The sequence below is a fragment of the Plodia interpunctella genome, chromosome 6 (assembly GCF_027563975.2).
Source record: "Plodia interpunctella isolate USDA-ARS_2022_Savannah chromosome 6, ilPloInte3.2, whole genome shotgun sequence".
NCBI classification, from domain to species: Eukaryota; Metazoa; Arthropoda; class Insecta; order Lepidoptera; family Pyralidae; genus Plodia; species Plodia interpunctella.
In genome coordinates, this window is record NC_071299.1 from 10780887 (window position 1) to 10797282 (window position 16396).

The 16396-nt window shown below is 38.0% G+C and overlaps 1 protein-coding gene across 2 annotated transcripts in view; it reads left to right on the plus strand.

Annotated features, from left to right (window-relative positions):
- LOC128670567 (Golgi-associated PDZ and coiled-coil motif-containing protein-like) overlaps positions 1-16396 on the plus strand; it is a 70980-nt gene that overhangs the window by 50177 nt on the left and 4407 nt on the right. The window contains exons 3-13 of one of the 2 annotated variants that reach the window (XM_053746335.2): positions 7025-7079; positions 8592-8733; positions 9702-9807; positions 10569-10787; positions 12039-12164; positions 12668-12780; positions 13180-13242; positions 13530-13671; positions 13994-14068; positions 14904-14979; positions 15980-16340. In XM_053746335.2, coding sequence (XP_053602310.1) covers positions 7025-7079; positions 8592-8733; positions 9702-9807; positions 10569-10787; positions 12039-12164; positions 12668-12780; positions 13180-13242; positions 13530-13671; positions 13994-14068; positions 14904-14979; positions 15980-16340 — 1478 coding nt within the window. Of the gene's footprint in view, positions 1-6969; positions 7080-8591; positions 8734-9701; positions 9808-10568; positions 10788-12038; positions 12165-12667; positions 12781-13179; positions 13243-13529; positions 13672-13993; positions 14069-14903; positions 14980-15979; positions 16341-16396 lie in introns of both variants that reach the window. The other variant, XM_053746336.1, reaches the window with a different exon arrangement.

Here is a 16396-nt window from a genome sequence, read left to right on the forward strand (position 1 = left end):
GCATTTGCTCGAAGTGAAGTGCCCATAAAAACTATAGTGACAATGCAAATCAAGTGCATCTCATTATGTGGGTGTGTGTGACCTACTCAAAACGTTATGTGGTGTTTTCTTTTTGTTGTTTGTCTTATGTAATGCTCGTTTCCAGTAATTGCTTTTAACCATTCTATTCACTCTGTGTGGCCTTGTTAGATATGTAAATAGTTAAAGTTTAAAGTGACCCGTGTGCATTCTCGCTATTAAAATGTGATATAGTCGTTAGTGAAACGAATCGTGTTTCACGCCGTGAGACAATCTCCTCACGTTGACATTTGGAGATTTATGTTGGACGGCACGGATGGATTGTCAACTTGTTTTTTGGGAGCTGAAAACCAATGGAAGATTTTGCAAAAACCTGTATTTAACTGTCATTACATTATCTGGTTTAATTTGTTGCTCCTTGTTATATTTGTCTCCAATAGAGTATCTTGCTTCTTTATTCTTTTCTCCATCTCTAACATTTGTAGTCACACATTTTTCACAGCTTAGGTACATAATGAGCTTCTTATTATTTGACATTTCTAATTGTGCGTTTAATTTTAAAGCAATTTTCTTTATTTTCTTGATGCAAACCGTATATATTTGTTTTTGTGTCCTGTCTAGCTCTAGTTTCTTTATAATCGATAAGCGTGACGCATGTTTTGTATTATATTTTGTAGTGTTTGATTACATGATACAATTAATTTGTACTATTCAATTAGAGAACTTTAAAAATGCTAGATTTTCAGCAATAGAATAGCAGAATATCAATTCCATATTACGGCAAACCTAAAGCTTGCGAAGTCTATTATCTTGTCGGCTCTCGTTGCCACGTGTGGTTAGTCGCGTGCCGGCACAACCGCTCGTATTTGTGATTCTCGCATGATATACATACACTTGCAGTGAATCAATCTTCCGTCTGGACGTTATCTCGGATCTGCGCCCACACAGGAAAGGGCTTTCGTCAATCACTCAGCGTGAATAGCTTTCGGAGTGTGTTGCGTTGAAATGGAGATTCATTCATGCAGCTGCTGTAATGAACTGTTTGTTTATGTCAGTCTTGACTGGACCTGGATATTTTGCTGTGCGGATAATTTGACGTAAATCGTTAGTACTAGTTTAGCTGGTACTTGAGCTTTAGAGGTTCGAGGAAACACCATACAGCAAGAAGCATTCTTTCTCTATACACATTAAAAAGTGCAGCACAAAGGTGTCATTATTTTAGCAGTTCAATCCTATATGACGTTTGCATCTCTCGTTCAGTCATAAACTAAGGGTATCCCACTCTAGTACTCACAGATAGTACTATACATGATATTAGTCTCAGGTTATGTGTGTTTGTCCTGTATCGTATGTCATGTTAATGGTCTCCATACTGTAATGAACAACCGTCTACCATTTCGTCTTCGATATTCATGCAGATTTCGTTCTTATGCTGACTTGGTTGTACGTCAATTAACCTTTTTTCGACCTCATTATTTTTTTTGAGTTCTCATCAACGCAATAGTGCAACTATCTCATCTCAATCATCGCAAGAACTTAATTAGCGGCCAGACGAAAGTATAACTGGCCAAGTTGTCATCGGAGGTATGCAGGCGCCCGCAGCGTCTGTTATATGTCCATTTTATTGCGGCCCTAATGAGCAAAGCTCAAATTAGACATTTGCATTTATAGATACGCCTTTTTTAAAATCTAATGTCAAAAAGAATTTTCAAATAGATCTGCAGGCCTACCATCAACTTTTACAGTACGATTCTGATCCAACTCAGTTCAATTTAGGCACCTTTTGACGACCTCGGTGGCGAAGTGGTAAAGTGCTTGCCTCTGAACCGAGAGGTCCCGGGTTCGATCCCCGGTCGGGTCATGATGGAAAATGATCTTTTTCTGATTGGCCCGGGTCTTGGATGTTTATCTATATATGTATTTGTTATAAAATATAGTATCGTTGAGTTAGTATCCCGTAACACAAGTCTCGAACTTACTTTGGGGCTAGCTCAATCGGTGTGATTTGTCCTAATAGATTTATTTATTTATTTATTTTACCTAAACTGAATCGCATTCATACTAAATATTAAGTCGATGGTACGAATTTTCGATGCAGTTCAGTTGAGGTCGTAAAGTGGATCACGTTAAGAGATGATCTGTAGACTAAAAGTTATCAGCTTGCTAAACGAGTGTAGAGAGACTATTTTTAGATCAGATATATTTATACCAAAGACCCACATTTAGGTACATACAAAAATAAAATTAACATTAATTCCTAGTGAAAAAATTTATGGTAAACCCAGATAAGTTTTTCTATTTCGAGAATTAATTTACTTATTGATCATGCTGATGCAGAGTCACTTCATTCTACAGGAGCAGAAACAACGCGGTTAAAAACAATGTAAAGGAAAAATAGTTGTGTGTATAATAACAATAAAGTAACATCAAAGGAATTAATAATATTTGTTTAAATATGTGTGTCAATAAGTCTTTTTGTCTTACGTATCATATTGCATTGTAAGGTTATGTATTACGCCTTACTAGATTGAAATGACAAAAAATAATATTTCAACAAGATAAACAATAGCAACATTAGAGGTCCAAAGATAATTCGGCCCTATATATTCGTTAATATAAAAACTAACTCTCTGCAACTCACATCAGCCCATCGCCAGAATGTTAGGTTTGTGATCTGCCAATCTTTGAACAATGTATCCATCCATAAAATCATATCCCTAAACATCCAAATGAAATTCAATCGTCGCATACAAGTTAACTGTACATTTATTGTTAAGGTTTCGTATTGCGTGTTTAATGGTATCGGGACATTCTTTTCTTGATATTGTTATAATATTCACAATAGTTACAACAGACGCCCACTCATGCGCATGATAATGATCTTGAATGGAGCGTAGGTCGCGTTTATTGGTTATTGCTGTGGGTATCGGCTTAATTCTAAATATAGCAAATAAATAATATTTAATGGGATTATAATGCTTTATTTTAATCATTTATTTAACGCAACATCAAAAACATACACATTATAGAACAGCGGTATCCTCGCAGGGTTTATCTGTGTTTTTATATTAGATTGAAATATTAAAACGTTTCATGTTTTCCATGTGGTCAGAAGACTAATATGGATCACATAAATTTATTATTATAAATGACGATATCACAGACTGGATTTCACGATGTCGTGTCTGAACTGTGTCCAGTGTTTATTTATCTAGCGTGTCTGCTATACCTACTTTGAGCTCGAGCAGTGTGCCAAGGAAAATGGCAAAGGTGCGGCGCCAAAAGTAAATCTTGTGCGTGTAACGAAACGACTTAGAACAGCGTGATAAGACATGGATACTATGATTAAGAGGGTTCGGTACCAGTATTGGTCTATTTTTGTCGATTGTAGGGCAAATGTCTGAGAATGTATGAATGTAGTCTAATTTTTTATTTATCCTTATATAGCTATCGCTTCAGTAAAATTTGCATGAAAGAATATTAATCAATCGTATTCGATTCTTAGAATATGAACGTTGTATTACTTAATTTTCCTTTTCTTCCTTTTCTTCGGGATTACTTAAAGAATGGTTATTGGGGGGTTTGCTAAAAAAATCTGTTATAATTTTCACTTTAATTTTTTTTACTTCACACATATTTAAACGGTACACGCAAATGTTCCTGTGGCCTACAATGCCTGTAGTTACCGACAACGCTCCCGTGGGAATTTCGCTATAAAAAGTAACCCATTTCCTCAGCACAATTGTTACACCTTTTACTACTTTACATAGAGCAGAATATAATCACTGTTGCCAACCAAAATTTCAATCCAGGACACTTGGAGTAAAACAATCCGTACATTGTAGAACGTAATTTTTCAAAGAAACTGCCAGAATATCAATCCTCGACATTGCCCGTCGTTTTGTAAGCACAGGCGTACGTGCCCAGTGAGATATCATTCCTATTTACGTAACGGCGATTTCGGATGTCGGTACACGGGAGCGTGGTCATCTCAAGTGGATGCAACGCGCGCCGGCAGCTCTTCTGTTGGTGGTCCGGACACTTAGCTTGTTGTTCTCTTGGGCATCCGCGGGCGTCTAGATTTATCTCATATTGATGTTAAAACATTACATTATATTCATATTGGGTATTTTCTGTTTTTGACGTCAAAATGGTATCAGTTATAACGGTTATAGCTAAGTGTTTGTATTCTGTGTTATGCCGTTTCATGATTTTTCTATTTCTTTACCGGATATACCGTATCGGAGTTACTGTAAAACATCGCTTAAACTCTTTAAATTTACATAAAATTAAGTCCAATACTACATAGTATTGGACTTAATTTCATGTAAATTACAAATCAACATAGCAAATTGCAAATCCCAAGTGAAGTTGATGAAGAAGCGACACAACATACTTTACCACAGCCCTTCACAGAATACAAGTTAGGATTTATCTATATAGTTGTTTTATATTCCTTGGCTCTGATTATTAGAAATAGTTTCATTGATACAGCCATAGCCCTTGAAATCTTCAATCACCATGAGAATACTCACTTGTCATAAGTGCTAAAATCCTCTAACACGGAAGATTGTGGTCTCTGTGACAGGGTCGCGAACTTTATCTTTGAACTCTAGAATATACGATTGATGATCATGGTTGCTATTCGACAACCCATCTTGCAACTTTGTTGATAGCACTGAGTACAGACATCAGTAACGCACGGGGCTCTAATCCTCGGTAATAGATGCTAAATTGAAGCTGTTGCTGTTGAAACTTTATCTGTTGTCGATTGTACAATTGTTACTATACTTGGATCTCTATACAGCAGTGACAGCGGCGATTTTGCTATGAATTGCCATAGGTTCATTTGCTGTACACGGTACCAAAGCAGCGAAATGTCCCACAATAATTTACTGTATCGATAATAGTGAAGATTTCGATTTATGATCGATGCTCGGTCCTTTTTTCCCACGTAGCTGGAAGCCATTACTCGGAAATAGGACGTCGACAGTGACTCACACCACAGCTCATTTAATGTATACGCCGACTTATTTTATGCTTTTCGATATTGCGTTTCATCGTGAGTTTATTTCATTATTAGCATTTATGTCCTTGAAATTTTATCGCATTTAATCACATTATAATCATGACATTGTCATGGGCTAGAATCAGAACTGTAGCTATTTAAGAATCTCGATTTCACTAATGAACCTGTAGCGGGAGCTAGGTTATCATGCTCGACCGCCACAAAGGGAAGATCTTCCCGCCAGGCTAGGTGTTGCGCCTGGGGAACTGCACGGCTCCGACGGTGTCATATCAGTTGTGTTGTCATTATGCTTCCAATCGAAAACGCACTGTCTGCGCGGTCTAGGCTTGTTATCTTCTAGTAGCGAATCGACCGTAGTGCCATCTGTCCGTAGATGTCGTGGATCACTTGTGTGGCCTGTTACTCGTTGCGTTTGGTCGGCTTTTTACATCTGCGCTGTTGTGCATGTGGCGTGGTATATGTCGCCACGAACCCACTATCCAGCGAAACGCATATTTTTTTGCACTTGCCGCTACTTTCACTATATATTAGTAAGTCTACCGTCCACATGTATTTTCTAATATAATTAAATAAATAAATAAACGTGTTCGTGTACAAATCTTGGAGTCAAAAAGCGTTTTAATTATACTTTATTTCGAACTAATAAATGCTAAATCTTACTATAAATAAAATTGATCAATTAATGTAACGTTTGGTTTCATTATATGAATGTTTTATTATAAATTTCCTCATTCGTGCTTCATTATGTGAACGCGTTTATTAATTTTATTTTTTATCCAGACAGCTACCCGATTGTTGACTTAACTGTTGAGACTTTCAATTAGCAATCAACGCTGGTGTGTGTGGGCTATTACGTGCCGCAGTAAACCTGTAGCACTTACTGCGAATATGCTGCACTCTCGACTGGTTTAGACGTTATCAGGTTCGCTAATAAAATAAATTGCCAGCAATTAAATGATAAATCTAAAGTCAATAAGGATGAGCCGGGCTTACACGGGGATGAAGAGTTGTATTAACGGCGCGTGCGCGTCGCCATCTGTCCGGTTCAACTCGGATTTACGACTCGTGATTAATGTGCCCACCTTACCCCGAATTCAGGAATATTGTTGGCAGAAAATTAAAATCTCTCGGATCCCTGAAATAGTTGCATTCAAGTTTCTAAAAAAAGCTTAGCGAAAATAAAAGTATCAACTTTTTCTCCCGGAAACCGACAGTTAAAAAGTGTTAAATTGTATGCCGTTTGATTCTATTGAAATCAGTGCCGAATATGTTCAGGTTAACACCTTTTTTCGACCCATCTCTAGGCGTAAAAGTCTTCTGTATTATTGCAATTTCTTCCAATAGTTAGGAAAGTGTTATTATAATCTAGTTTTTGATATTTCATTTTTTGAGATTTATTTTTGCGTTATTTGGAGTTTTTAAGTACAATCATTAAAACCTTATTATTTTCGCCTATGGTGCGATACCCTAAGAATCAACATTTTAGCACTTTGGTACTGTTAAATTGAAGCGTGAATATGTATCTATGTTAAATACTTTTTAATCGCTAAACATTTTACGACATTATTATTGACACTTAGCTATTTTATGAAGAAACGATACTTCACGATTCTTTCTAAACATAAGTTTGATCGAACTATTATTAATAACAAGCATGTAATATTTATAAAATAAAACTTATATTTATAAGAAGGAAGACGAGATGGACATTGCCCAGTAGTGGGACACTAATCAGCTAGTAAAAAGTGCATAAATAGAAACCCGATAGATGTGAGTTTTTATCACGCTCGAGTTTATTCATGCGGTACTATTGTTACTTCTACAATCAAGATAGGGACGAATACGTGCGTTTCATTGGTAACAAACCAGTTCAAGTCTGTATTGTTCCCCACATAACAATATGAAATACAATCCGTTTACAGATTGCTGTAATAAGACACGGTCCGTGCCCCACTGAACTATATCTCCGTTTTGCAGGCCGAACTGGTTGATATGAGGGCGGAGCTGGTGCAGGCGAGGGCTTCTGAAGCTGGTATGTATTTTTTGTATTAACTCTAATAGTAGATTATATGTAAAGATCGTATATATAATCATTTTCATCGAATATTTAATCTACTTTTCGTTGATTGCGAGGAAATCAATAATAATATTAAAACATTCTAATCACGGAACAAAAAAATTAATTGGTTTTATATTCGTGGATTACTGGCCACTTAAAAGCTGATTTTACTTTTTTACTTTATGTTCGACAACTTCAAATGTATTTTTTCAATTATAATTTGTCCAATTATAATATATCCTTTATGAGCATGGAAGGCACAGAAATTCATCTTAGAGTTATAAGGGAAAAATAAATATAGAGGCGTGTAACTGTCCTTCTCTATATTTTGTCCATGGTATTGATTATGCAGAGTTATACAAAAGCAAGTTTCATAGTTTTCCATATAAATATATATATAGTACAAAGAGACCAAAACTGACAAATTAACAGGCATTCGCTAACAGACGGACAAACATAACATGGTCTGGTTCCAATGAGATAATCGCTTTTTATTTGTTTATCTATTGACGGTTAAAGTCGGTTTGTGAAATGGAGGTGAAAAGTGTAACCACTGTACAGGGCTACTGGTATCTAACGCATAACCTTCAAAAGGCACCTAAGGTACATAGAGACTAACATCTTTTGTTCTACGACTTTTGTCTAAACGTAATAAATACAAAAAATTTCATCTTTTTTAGTTTTCATGTCGTTTCTATAAAACGTTAATTCTATGTTCGATTCCACTACATAACGCTACTGCACTGTCTCGTGTTGTTTGGCTATTACATAGAGTTAAGATGTGTAGAATCGCAAATTAGATTGTATTTTTTATATCGTATCGAAAAGTCGTAGAATAAAAGTTTTGATGTACCCTAGTAGTCTTTAGGGGGTTTTGCGTTTGATACCAGTAACTCTGTATATGGTATGGTATGTGATTTTTCAAAATTTTTTTATCACATGTCATATAATTTTGCGCCGCCTGCATTGAATATTGAGTGAGAACGAAGAGATAGTGTCAATGTGCCAATTGCTTGTCTTCCCACGCAGATTGATAAAATTCAATCAAGGGAAAGGGCTATAAACTAGAGATTCTTCTCATAGGCGATTGCAACTCGGTCTCAATTCCTTCAATAAACTCACCATACGGCTAAACATTGCCTACAAAGTAACGCAACTCCTGGCGTTGTCCACCCTACAAGGAATAAGTACGTGATACTGTGTCTGATATGTATTTAAAATCAAAATCAAATCATTTATTCAGAAATTAGGCCTTCACAGGCACTTTTTCACGTCATATTCTAAATTAAATGATGTTTACCAAAGCTACAAACTACTAGCATTTCGGAACGACCACTGCTGACAAGAAATGCCGAAAGAAACTCATTCAAACAGTGTTGGTCCCTATTATGCCAGAAGGGCTTACCATTTTTTAAATATAAATTTATTTAGTATTAAATCTGATGAAAAATATATATATTTAATCTGTATTTTCAAACGTTTTAGCCGCTTGCGAAGACGGTGAAGATTCACTAGTGTCTATGAAGGAAGTGAGTCTCGCTCGGGCCGAAGCCGGCCAACTGGCTCGGGAGAACGCGGCGCTGCGCGAGACTGTGCTGGCGCTGCACTCTGAACTGTTTGGGGCGAGGTGAGTATACACCATATATTTTTAATTATGCCAAAAAATAACATGGGGCTATCAGTACGTAACACTGATAATATGTATGTGCATAGTCAAAACAAAAAAAAATCGAAATCTAAAATGTATCGAAAAAAATCTATAATAATTGGTTATAATACTTAGTGCGCCACCTGACTACTACGCTTCATAGTAAAGGTAGGTTCAGTGCAGCGGTTCACACAAAGTCGATTTTCATTGATACATTCTGGCAATTCTTTTTTATTTATTTATTTTTTGCCTATGCCAGGGTTTTTGCACGCGAGAACGAGAGAACACGATAAACTATGAATTGGAATAATCGGAGTTTCAAGCTACGTCCATAAATTCATTGATATTTTGGGATAAACGCAACCCTCAATAACTTTGGTGATAAACAATATATTAAATTTTGATTACTCACGTGTATTAATAGGGTCTTTAATATTTTTTTGGCATAATTAAGAATGTATGGTGTATAGTAGGACTAAGTGGATCCGTTTAGCCATTCTCCGTTTAGCCATACTAATAGAATTGAACGATAGAACTATATGGACAGAATGTATCCTGGAGACTCAGGCGTAGTCCTTTCAAACGACGCCATACGAAAATTTAAAATGTATACGGAGACTCAGGCGTAGTCCTTTCAAACGACGCCATACGAAAATTTAAAATGTATACGACTGTGTCCTGTAACTTATGTCAATTAGAACGCGGGGTCACTGGTATCTTAGGAAGGAAGCTTCGTGAACATGACAAAATGACATAAGTATGTCTCGCTCTCCTCCCCAACCATCTCCACATCAAAAATCACGCCAACCCAATGCCCCGTTTTGACCTGAAAGAAGGTGAACCTTTTCTTCACGTATTCCATAGTATCAAATGTGTCGTTGTTCTTTCTCACTTTCTATAAGCACATAGAGGGCGCCATTATACCTAGGTTCTGTGTTTCTTCACAGACTGGCGACGAAGTATTTGGACAAGGAGCTGGCGGGGCGAATCCAACAGTTGCAGCTACTCGGCAGGGACATGCGCGCTGAGCTCCGAGACTCCTTGTGGGCACAGGTAACACCATATTCATTGCGAACAATTTGATTGGAATATAAATGTGGTCGATTTCTTTTGGAGCTGCTCTTGGACTTCGATTGACATTAGTAGCTTTTGTAAATAATGAAACGAATAATGATATAATTACTTGTTAATATAAATATATTACAAATCACACAGAATGAGAGTCCCAAAGTAAATTCAATATTTGTGTGACCATTTACCATCTGGACCAGTTCGGAGATCGAATTCGACTCCTCCAGTGTATCAGTCTGGCATGATACACGTAGAGCGTCGACAAAGAACAATTTATTTAATATAAGGCACGTTTACAAATTCAAATTCAAATCATTTATTCAGAAATTAGACCTTCACAGGCTCTTTTTCTCGTCAATTTTTATATTTATAGTTATTTCTCACAAGCTACAAACTACTAGGTACAAGCTACAAATTACGCAGTGTTTATATATATAATATTACTAGATTCGCCCCGAGGCTTTAGGCACCCTATATTATTCCAGCTTATATATTCTACATGTGTACCAAATTTCATAACAATCCGTCCAGTAGATTTTGCGTGAAAGAGTAACAAACAAACATATATACCTACATACAAACAACCTTATCGCATTTATAATATTAGTACGATATTAAGTAAATTATTGTTATGCAATACATAAACACCAGTCAATATGAACACAACATTTGCCAACAATATAATTCGCTGCCGTAGCAAAAAGATACAGTAATTAATCAATGCCCGTATGTGTATCTGTGAGGTGGAGGCGGAGATCCTGCTGCAGCGCCACAAGACGCTGGTGCGGGTGTGCCGCGGGCTGTCACCGCGGCCCGCGGCTGCGCCCCCCGGCCCCTCCCCCTCCGCCGCCGCCGGCCCCGCGCCCGCCGCCCCCGCCGCCGCCCCGGCGTCCGCGCGCGCGCGCCCGCGCACAGTGCGCGTGCGCCGCTCGCCGCATCTCGGGCTCGGGATATCCGTTACCGTATGTCGAATTTTCAAATACTTATTTGTTGTTATTTCGGAATTTAGTTTTTCGCAATGTGTCGCTGCATATTCGGACCCGTCTCTCTACAATATGCATATCAGGACACTTGCGCGAAAGACATTTTTGCGCAAGACCCGTGCGCGTAAGACATTTGCGTGCAAGACCCATGCGCGCAAAGACTTATGCGCGAAAGGCAAAAAAATGGTTAAGAGATGACTTTCTGAAAAAATGTTCCATACAAACGTTGCTCTCCTTGGACGTATCTATCCACTGAGATAATAAAAAAGGGGAGTTTTATGGCAAGATAAATTTGAAAAAATAAACTTGCCTTTTTATATTTTTAGCTATTTACTTAACAGATTTGGTTTACAATACAATACAATACAACACTACACAATACAACGCAACGCCTTAATTCCTTAACCTTTTAGTCTTTCGCGCAAGTTCTTTCGCGCACCTTGCTTGCGCGCAAGTTCTTTCGCGCACCTTGCTTGCGCGCAAGTTCCTTTGCGCGCAAGTGTCTTTTGCGCATGTGTCTTGCGCGCAAAAGTACCAAACTCACAATATCTCTTCGGAAGCGACTGTTATTCCTTGGCCATTTAGTGCGTCGTAAACCTCACTGCCTTGAGAAGTTAATCTTGTTAAGTCAAGTTCGCCGAAGTCAAGAAAGAACACCAGACCAAACAATTTACGGATATAATAAGACACGCAGCAAAGACGACCAAACCTTAGCAGACACAAGATCTCCCGACACGCCCGGAAGGCTCAGATCAAGAGTCGCCGCTTTAGTTTACATAACAATTGATTATTGTGATAAGCACGATCTGATGATAATCTGCATGACCCTAGATCGACTCCCAAAATTCCTCAACATTCTGGTACTATACGGTTATGATTTGTTTTTATCAAACCATGTAAGCCAAACTCTAAAGACACTTGTTTATTAAAATCAAGACTTCTCTTGAATGGAAGTTGTAAAACAACAAGTTTATTTGTTAGACAAATTTTAAAAAACCCGACTTTCAATATTCATTTCGCTACAACTTTTGAACGAGCTGAACTGAACCGATTTTCATAAAACATCGCTAAGAACACTCGGGATAGAATTATCTATGACACGAAAAAAAAAACTAAACAAAAATCGGTTCATCCGTTTGGGAGCTACATAGACAGACACGTTAACCTTATAACACCCCACTTTTTGGGTCGGGGGGTTAAAACACTGATATACCAATTTGTATATTACAGGGCGGTCGAGAGCATGGCGTGCCCATACTGATATCGGAGCTGGAGGCGGGCGGGCCCGCGGCGCTCACCAGAGCGCTGTACGTCGGAGACGCCATCCTGGCCATCAATGATGTGGACCTCACACAGGTAACTCATACATTACAGTTAAAGTCCATATCTTTATAACTCCATATGTCCTCGACCTCGCAGTGGTGCTTGAGCCGAGAGGTGCCGGGTTCGATCCCCGGTCGGGTCATGATCTTTTTCTGATTGGCCCGGGTCTTGGATGTGTATCTATATATCTATTTGTTATAAAACATAGTATCGTTGAGTTAGAATCCCATAACACAAGTCTCAAACTTATTTTGGGGCTAGCTCAATCTGTGTGATTTGTCCTAATTTATTAATCTGAGAGTATTCTCAAGAATTACATTATTTAATATAGGCTAACGCGAGTTTGTCTAAGAAACGTTAAATTTTCCTATTGTCTAATAGAGAACCTATTGGCCTCTTGTAACCCGTCCAGTTTTAAGAATGCAAGCTGTTGGTTTTCCTTGAACATGTTAGAAAAAAAAAAAACATTTTTAGTTGAAGTCGCATAAATGAATGCATGAAAGTAGTATGGATAAAGACGGGCGTAACGATCGCAGGCGTGCCACAAGGAGGCGGTGGCGGCGCTGCAGAGCGTGAAGGGCGACTGCGCGCTGTGCGTGCAGTTCATAGCCAACGACGAAGACGACCGCCTCTCCGAGGACAACTACAGGTCACCACTATATTATAAAACAAAGTTCTCTGCCCCGTCCGTCTGTATGGACGCGATAGACTCTAAAATTACCGGGCAGCTTTTTGTTCGGTTTTCACCAATAGATAGAATGATTCCTGAGAAAGTTTTAATTGTATAATTTATTATGGTTTTAGCGTAGAAATCGAAGACGAGCATCTAGATACCGAAGAGAATTGAATTTATTTTATGCACACACTCACACTCACATTTTGTCTTCTGTTGTAATGTGTTAATGAAATTTAACGTACATTATCTAAAGCCGCGCACCTAGGATCTTTAAATTACTAGTGTTCTATTGTTACTAACATTTTTTAGATAATAATGTTTTACAATATGATTTGTCGGAAAAATAGCCAATACGGAGTATTGTTGTGTTAGGTTCCCGCTGTACCCGCCGCAGGACGCCACGCCCACCGCGCCGCGCACGCCCGACTACACCAGGTGAGGCTGCGAGGGTTACAGATGAAACGGTTCATGTTTTAAGACCTTTCACATATATTTTGTGCTTGTAAACCTTGGTTACACACAGGTACTTCCAGGTAAAAAATTAGCGCCATCTAGTTTTTTATACAGGATTTATAACAATTTCTGATGTACGTTTTTTTTGTTCGACTCTGTCAGTCTTTTTATCAATTTTGACCGTGATATAATCAACCTCTAATGTGAGACAGTTGATGCTTGTATAATTTAAGTATTTCTATTTCCATAAATATCATTTATGTTTATAGAAATGAGTCGGATGACGGGTCGGGCAGTGAATGTGAGTCGCCGTACAGGCGTCCCCCGTACCCCGACTACAACTCTATCAATAACAATCTAGCCATTTTGGACATGGACGACGATTCTATCAAAATTGAAGCTAGGCTGGAGGTAATATTATTTAGTAAATTTGAATTTTAATACTTATTTGTGTAATTTTCAGTATTTAAAGGCTTGTATTAACAAATCTGTTTTTAAATTTCTTATTACGTGTGTATAATTTAACAGATTTGATTGGTTAGGTGTTTATGTTGATATCAAATTTTATTGAAAATGTCTATACGACGATTGATACGATTTAACATACTAACTGTCAACTAGTGGCAAGAAAATTATTATATGTTATAGTCAGATTGCTATAGGTACACCTACAAAGTTATGTGATTATATTTCGTCTAAAATGAAGAAATATTTAGGGTTTTTTTAATGTCAGATGGTGGAGCCCCCCTCCCCCCCGCGCGGGCCCCTGACGCCGGTGCACGCGCACAGGGAGAAGAACAGGCAGAAGGTACTTGTGTAGTTATATATTTACATCATCACATTTTTTAAAAATCATGACTAACCGGGGCTTAACGAAAACTTTTTTAATTCCCGCTTCACGAAATTAACACGGCACAGTAACAAACATAATAAAAGTATTCTTGATGTGAACACAGCGTGCACGTAAAAAATTCACTAAACTCTCTTAGCGTTTCGGAACGACCACTGCTGTGAAGAAATACCGGATGAAACTCCTTTAAACATAATTGATCCCTAATGCCAAAATGGCCTACAATCTCATGCCAGAGCTTGTTCAGCCGCTTGGCTGTTACGATACCACAGATAGACTTGCATAACACAGACACGTTAAATTATAATTTAATAGCTTGCGCCCGAGGCATCCCCCGCAAATTGAAAAAAAAAGCTTATTTGAACTTGGGTCTTTAACTACACATACATACCAAATTTCATCAAAATCAGTCTAGCGGTTCAGCCGTAAGAGCACTTAGACCTAGCGAACTAAATCTTTTTTTATTTACAAAATTTGAATATTACAAAAACGACTTAACCGATTTTGATACCCTACGAACTTAAAAAATCTATTGACAGATCCTACATACCTTTTAAATTTCATCAAAATCAGAATCAACGGTTCGAAAGTTATCGCTTTACAAACAAACAAACATACATACATACATACATACATAAAAAAATGTATTTTTGCCTCAAGTCGAATTGTAGACCTCGCTCGCTCGGTCAATTAGTATGGATATCTTTATAGGACCCCTCCAATAAAGATATCCATACTCTTTCGTTCTGTCTTCTTAAAAAAATATATGAACTATACGTCCTCATCCCGCCAGGACTGGCGCAGCAGAGGCGCGTACGGCCGCGTGGACAGCCACGACCACGTCAGCGACTCCACGCCCTCCGACGGACGTGAGTCATCTATATATAATTTATTATTTTAGTCTGTGTGTGTTCATTACTTGTCTGTACTATTTTGTTTTGTAGTTACATTCGTCTATAGTAACGTTTACAATTATTTATTATCGTTCAAAACACAAAAGAAATCACACATCATCATAGTGTCACGTCTGTCTGTTTCTAAGCTTTATTCTTTCAACGTAACGGATTTTGAATTTTGATGCAATCCTAACTGTTGGTTTAGACAATTTATTACCGAATATTTGTATATATACAAAACAGCCTATTAGACCGTTAGAAGCCGGACCGGGTCGCTAGTTTATAAATAAAAAGCATAATTAAATAAATGAACGAATGGATGAATGAATGAATAAATAAATAAATAATGGTACATACGTTTGCTAACTTACTAAAAGAACATCACAAATTGATAAAGTATTTAAACTATGTTATATGTCATGCATCTCACGCGGTTTGATTTGCCCAATTTTATTGTATGATACTCGATACCAAAACTACATTTTTATCTTTGTAATTTGCTGTGACATGAGTATTTGTGTCAGAATAATTGACAAAAACTTAGACTAAACAGAATCGGAGCGATTTACAATGAATCAATGACACAAAGAGTTGGAAAGAAATCTCACGGCAATGTGTGGAAGTTTCAATAACAGATAGTTAGATTATTGTTGTCAGCGACTGTGGCGCCGCGTCCAGGGGCTTCTTTCGTGGCTATAGAACTCTAAGGAATGTATACAAATATTATTTATGATCATAATATTTACTTATCATTAAATCTATTAACTTTAAAGTGGATAGTGATGTTTGCGATTTCTTGTGTTGATTTTTTCTGTTCTAGATAATTTAAAATGACAATATTCTCACTAATATAATAAGTAATTGCTAATTTATTAATTAATCAATCATAACTAAAGTCACATTTAATAATTCGTAGTTTCCACATATCACGATCATCAGTATTGCTAGCTACAGTATGCTAACATTAATCCAGTGCCGGAGTCCCCGCTGTCCCCGGGGCCCGCGTCGCCCCCCGGGCCCCTCATAACACCGAGGCCCACCGTCTCGATCGGACCTACCATACCTACGGAACCTCAACAAGATCAAAAAACACCGTCTGGACCAACGTTATCTATAGCCCCAACGTTACCGGGTCGAAAAATAACACCCGGACCTACGTTACCCCCTGTTCCAACAATACCGGGGCCCACGCGGGGCTCTGAGGTCCCGACGGGTCCGCTACTGCCGGAGTTGGCCATGCCCACGCCCACGCGCGATTCCATGCGTGGACATCGAGAGAAACCTAAAACTAATGGAGAAGTCAAGCCGGTGAGGAGAGAGAGTAAAGGCTTCAGGTAAACTTAAAACTTTTGCCAGAATTCATCATTATTTTTTACCTATAAATAGTTTT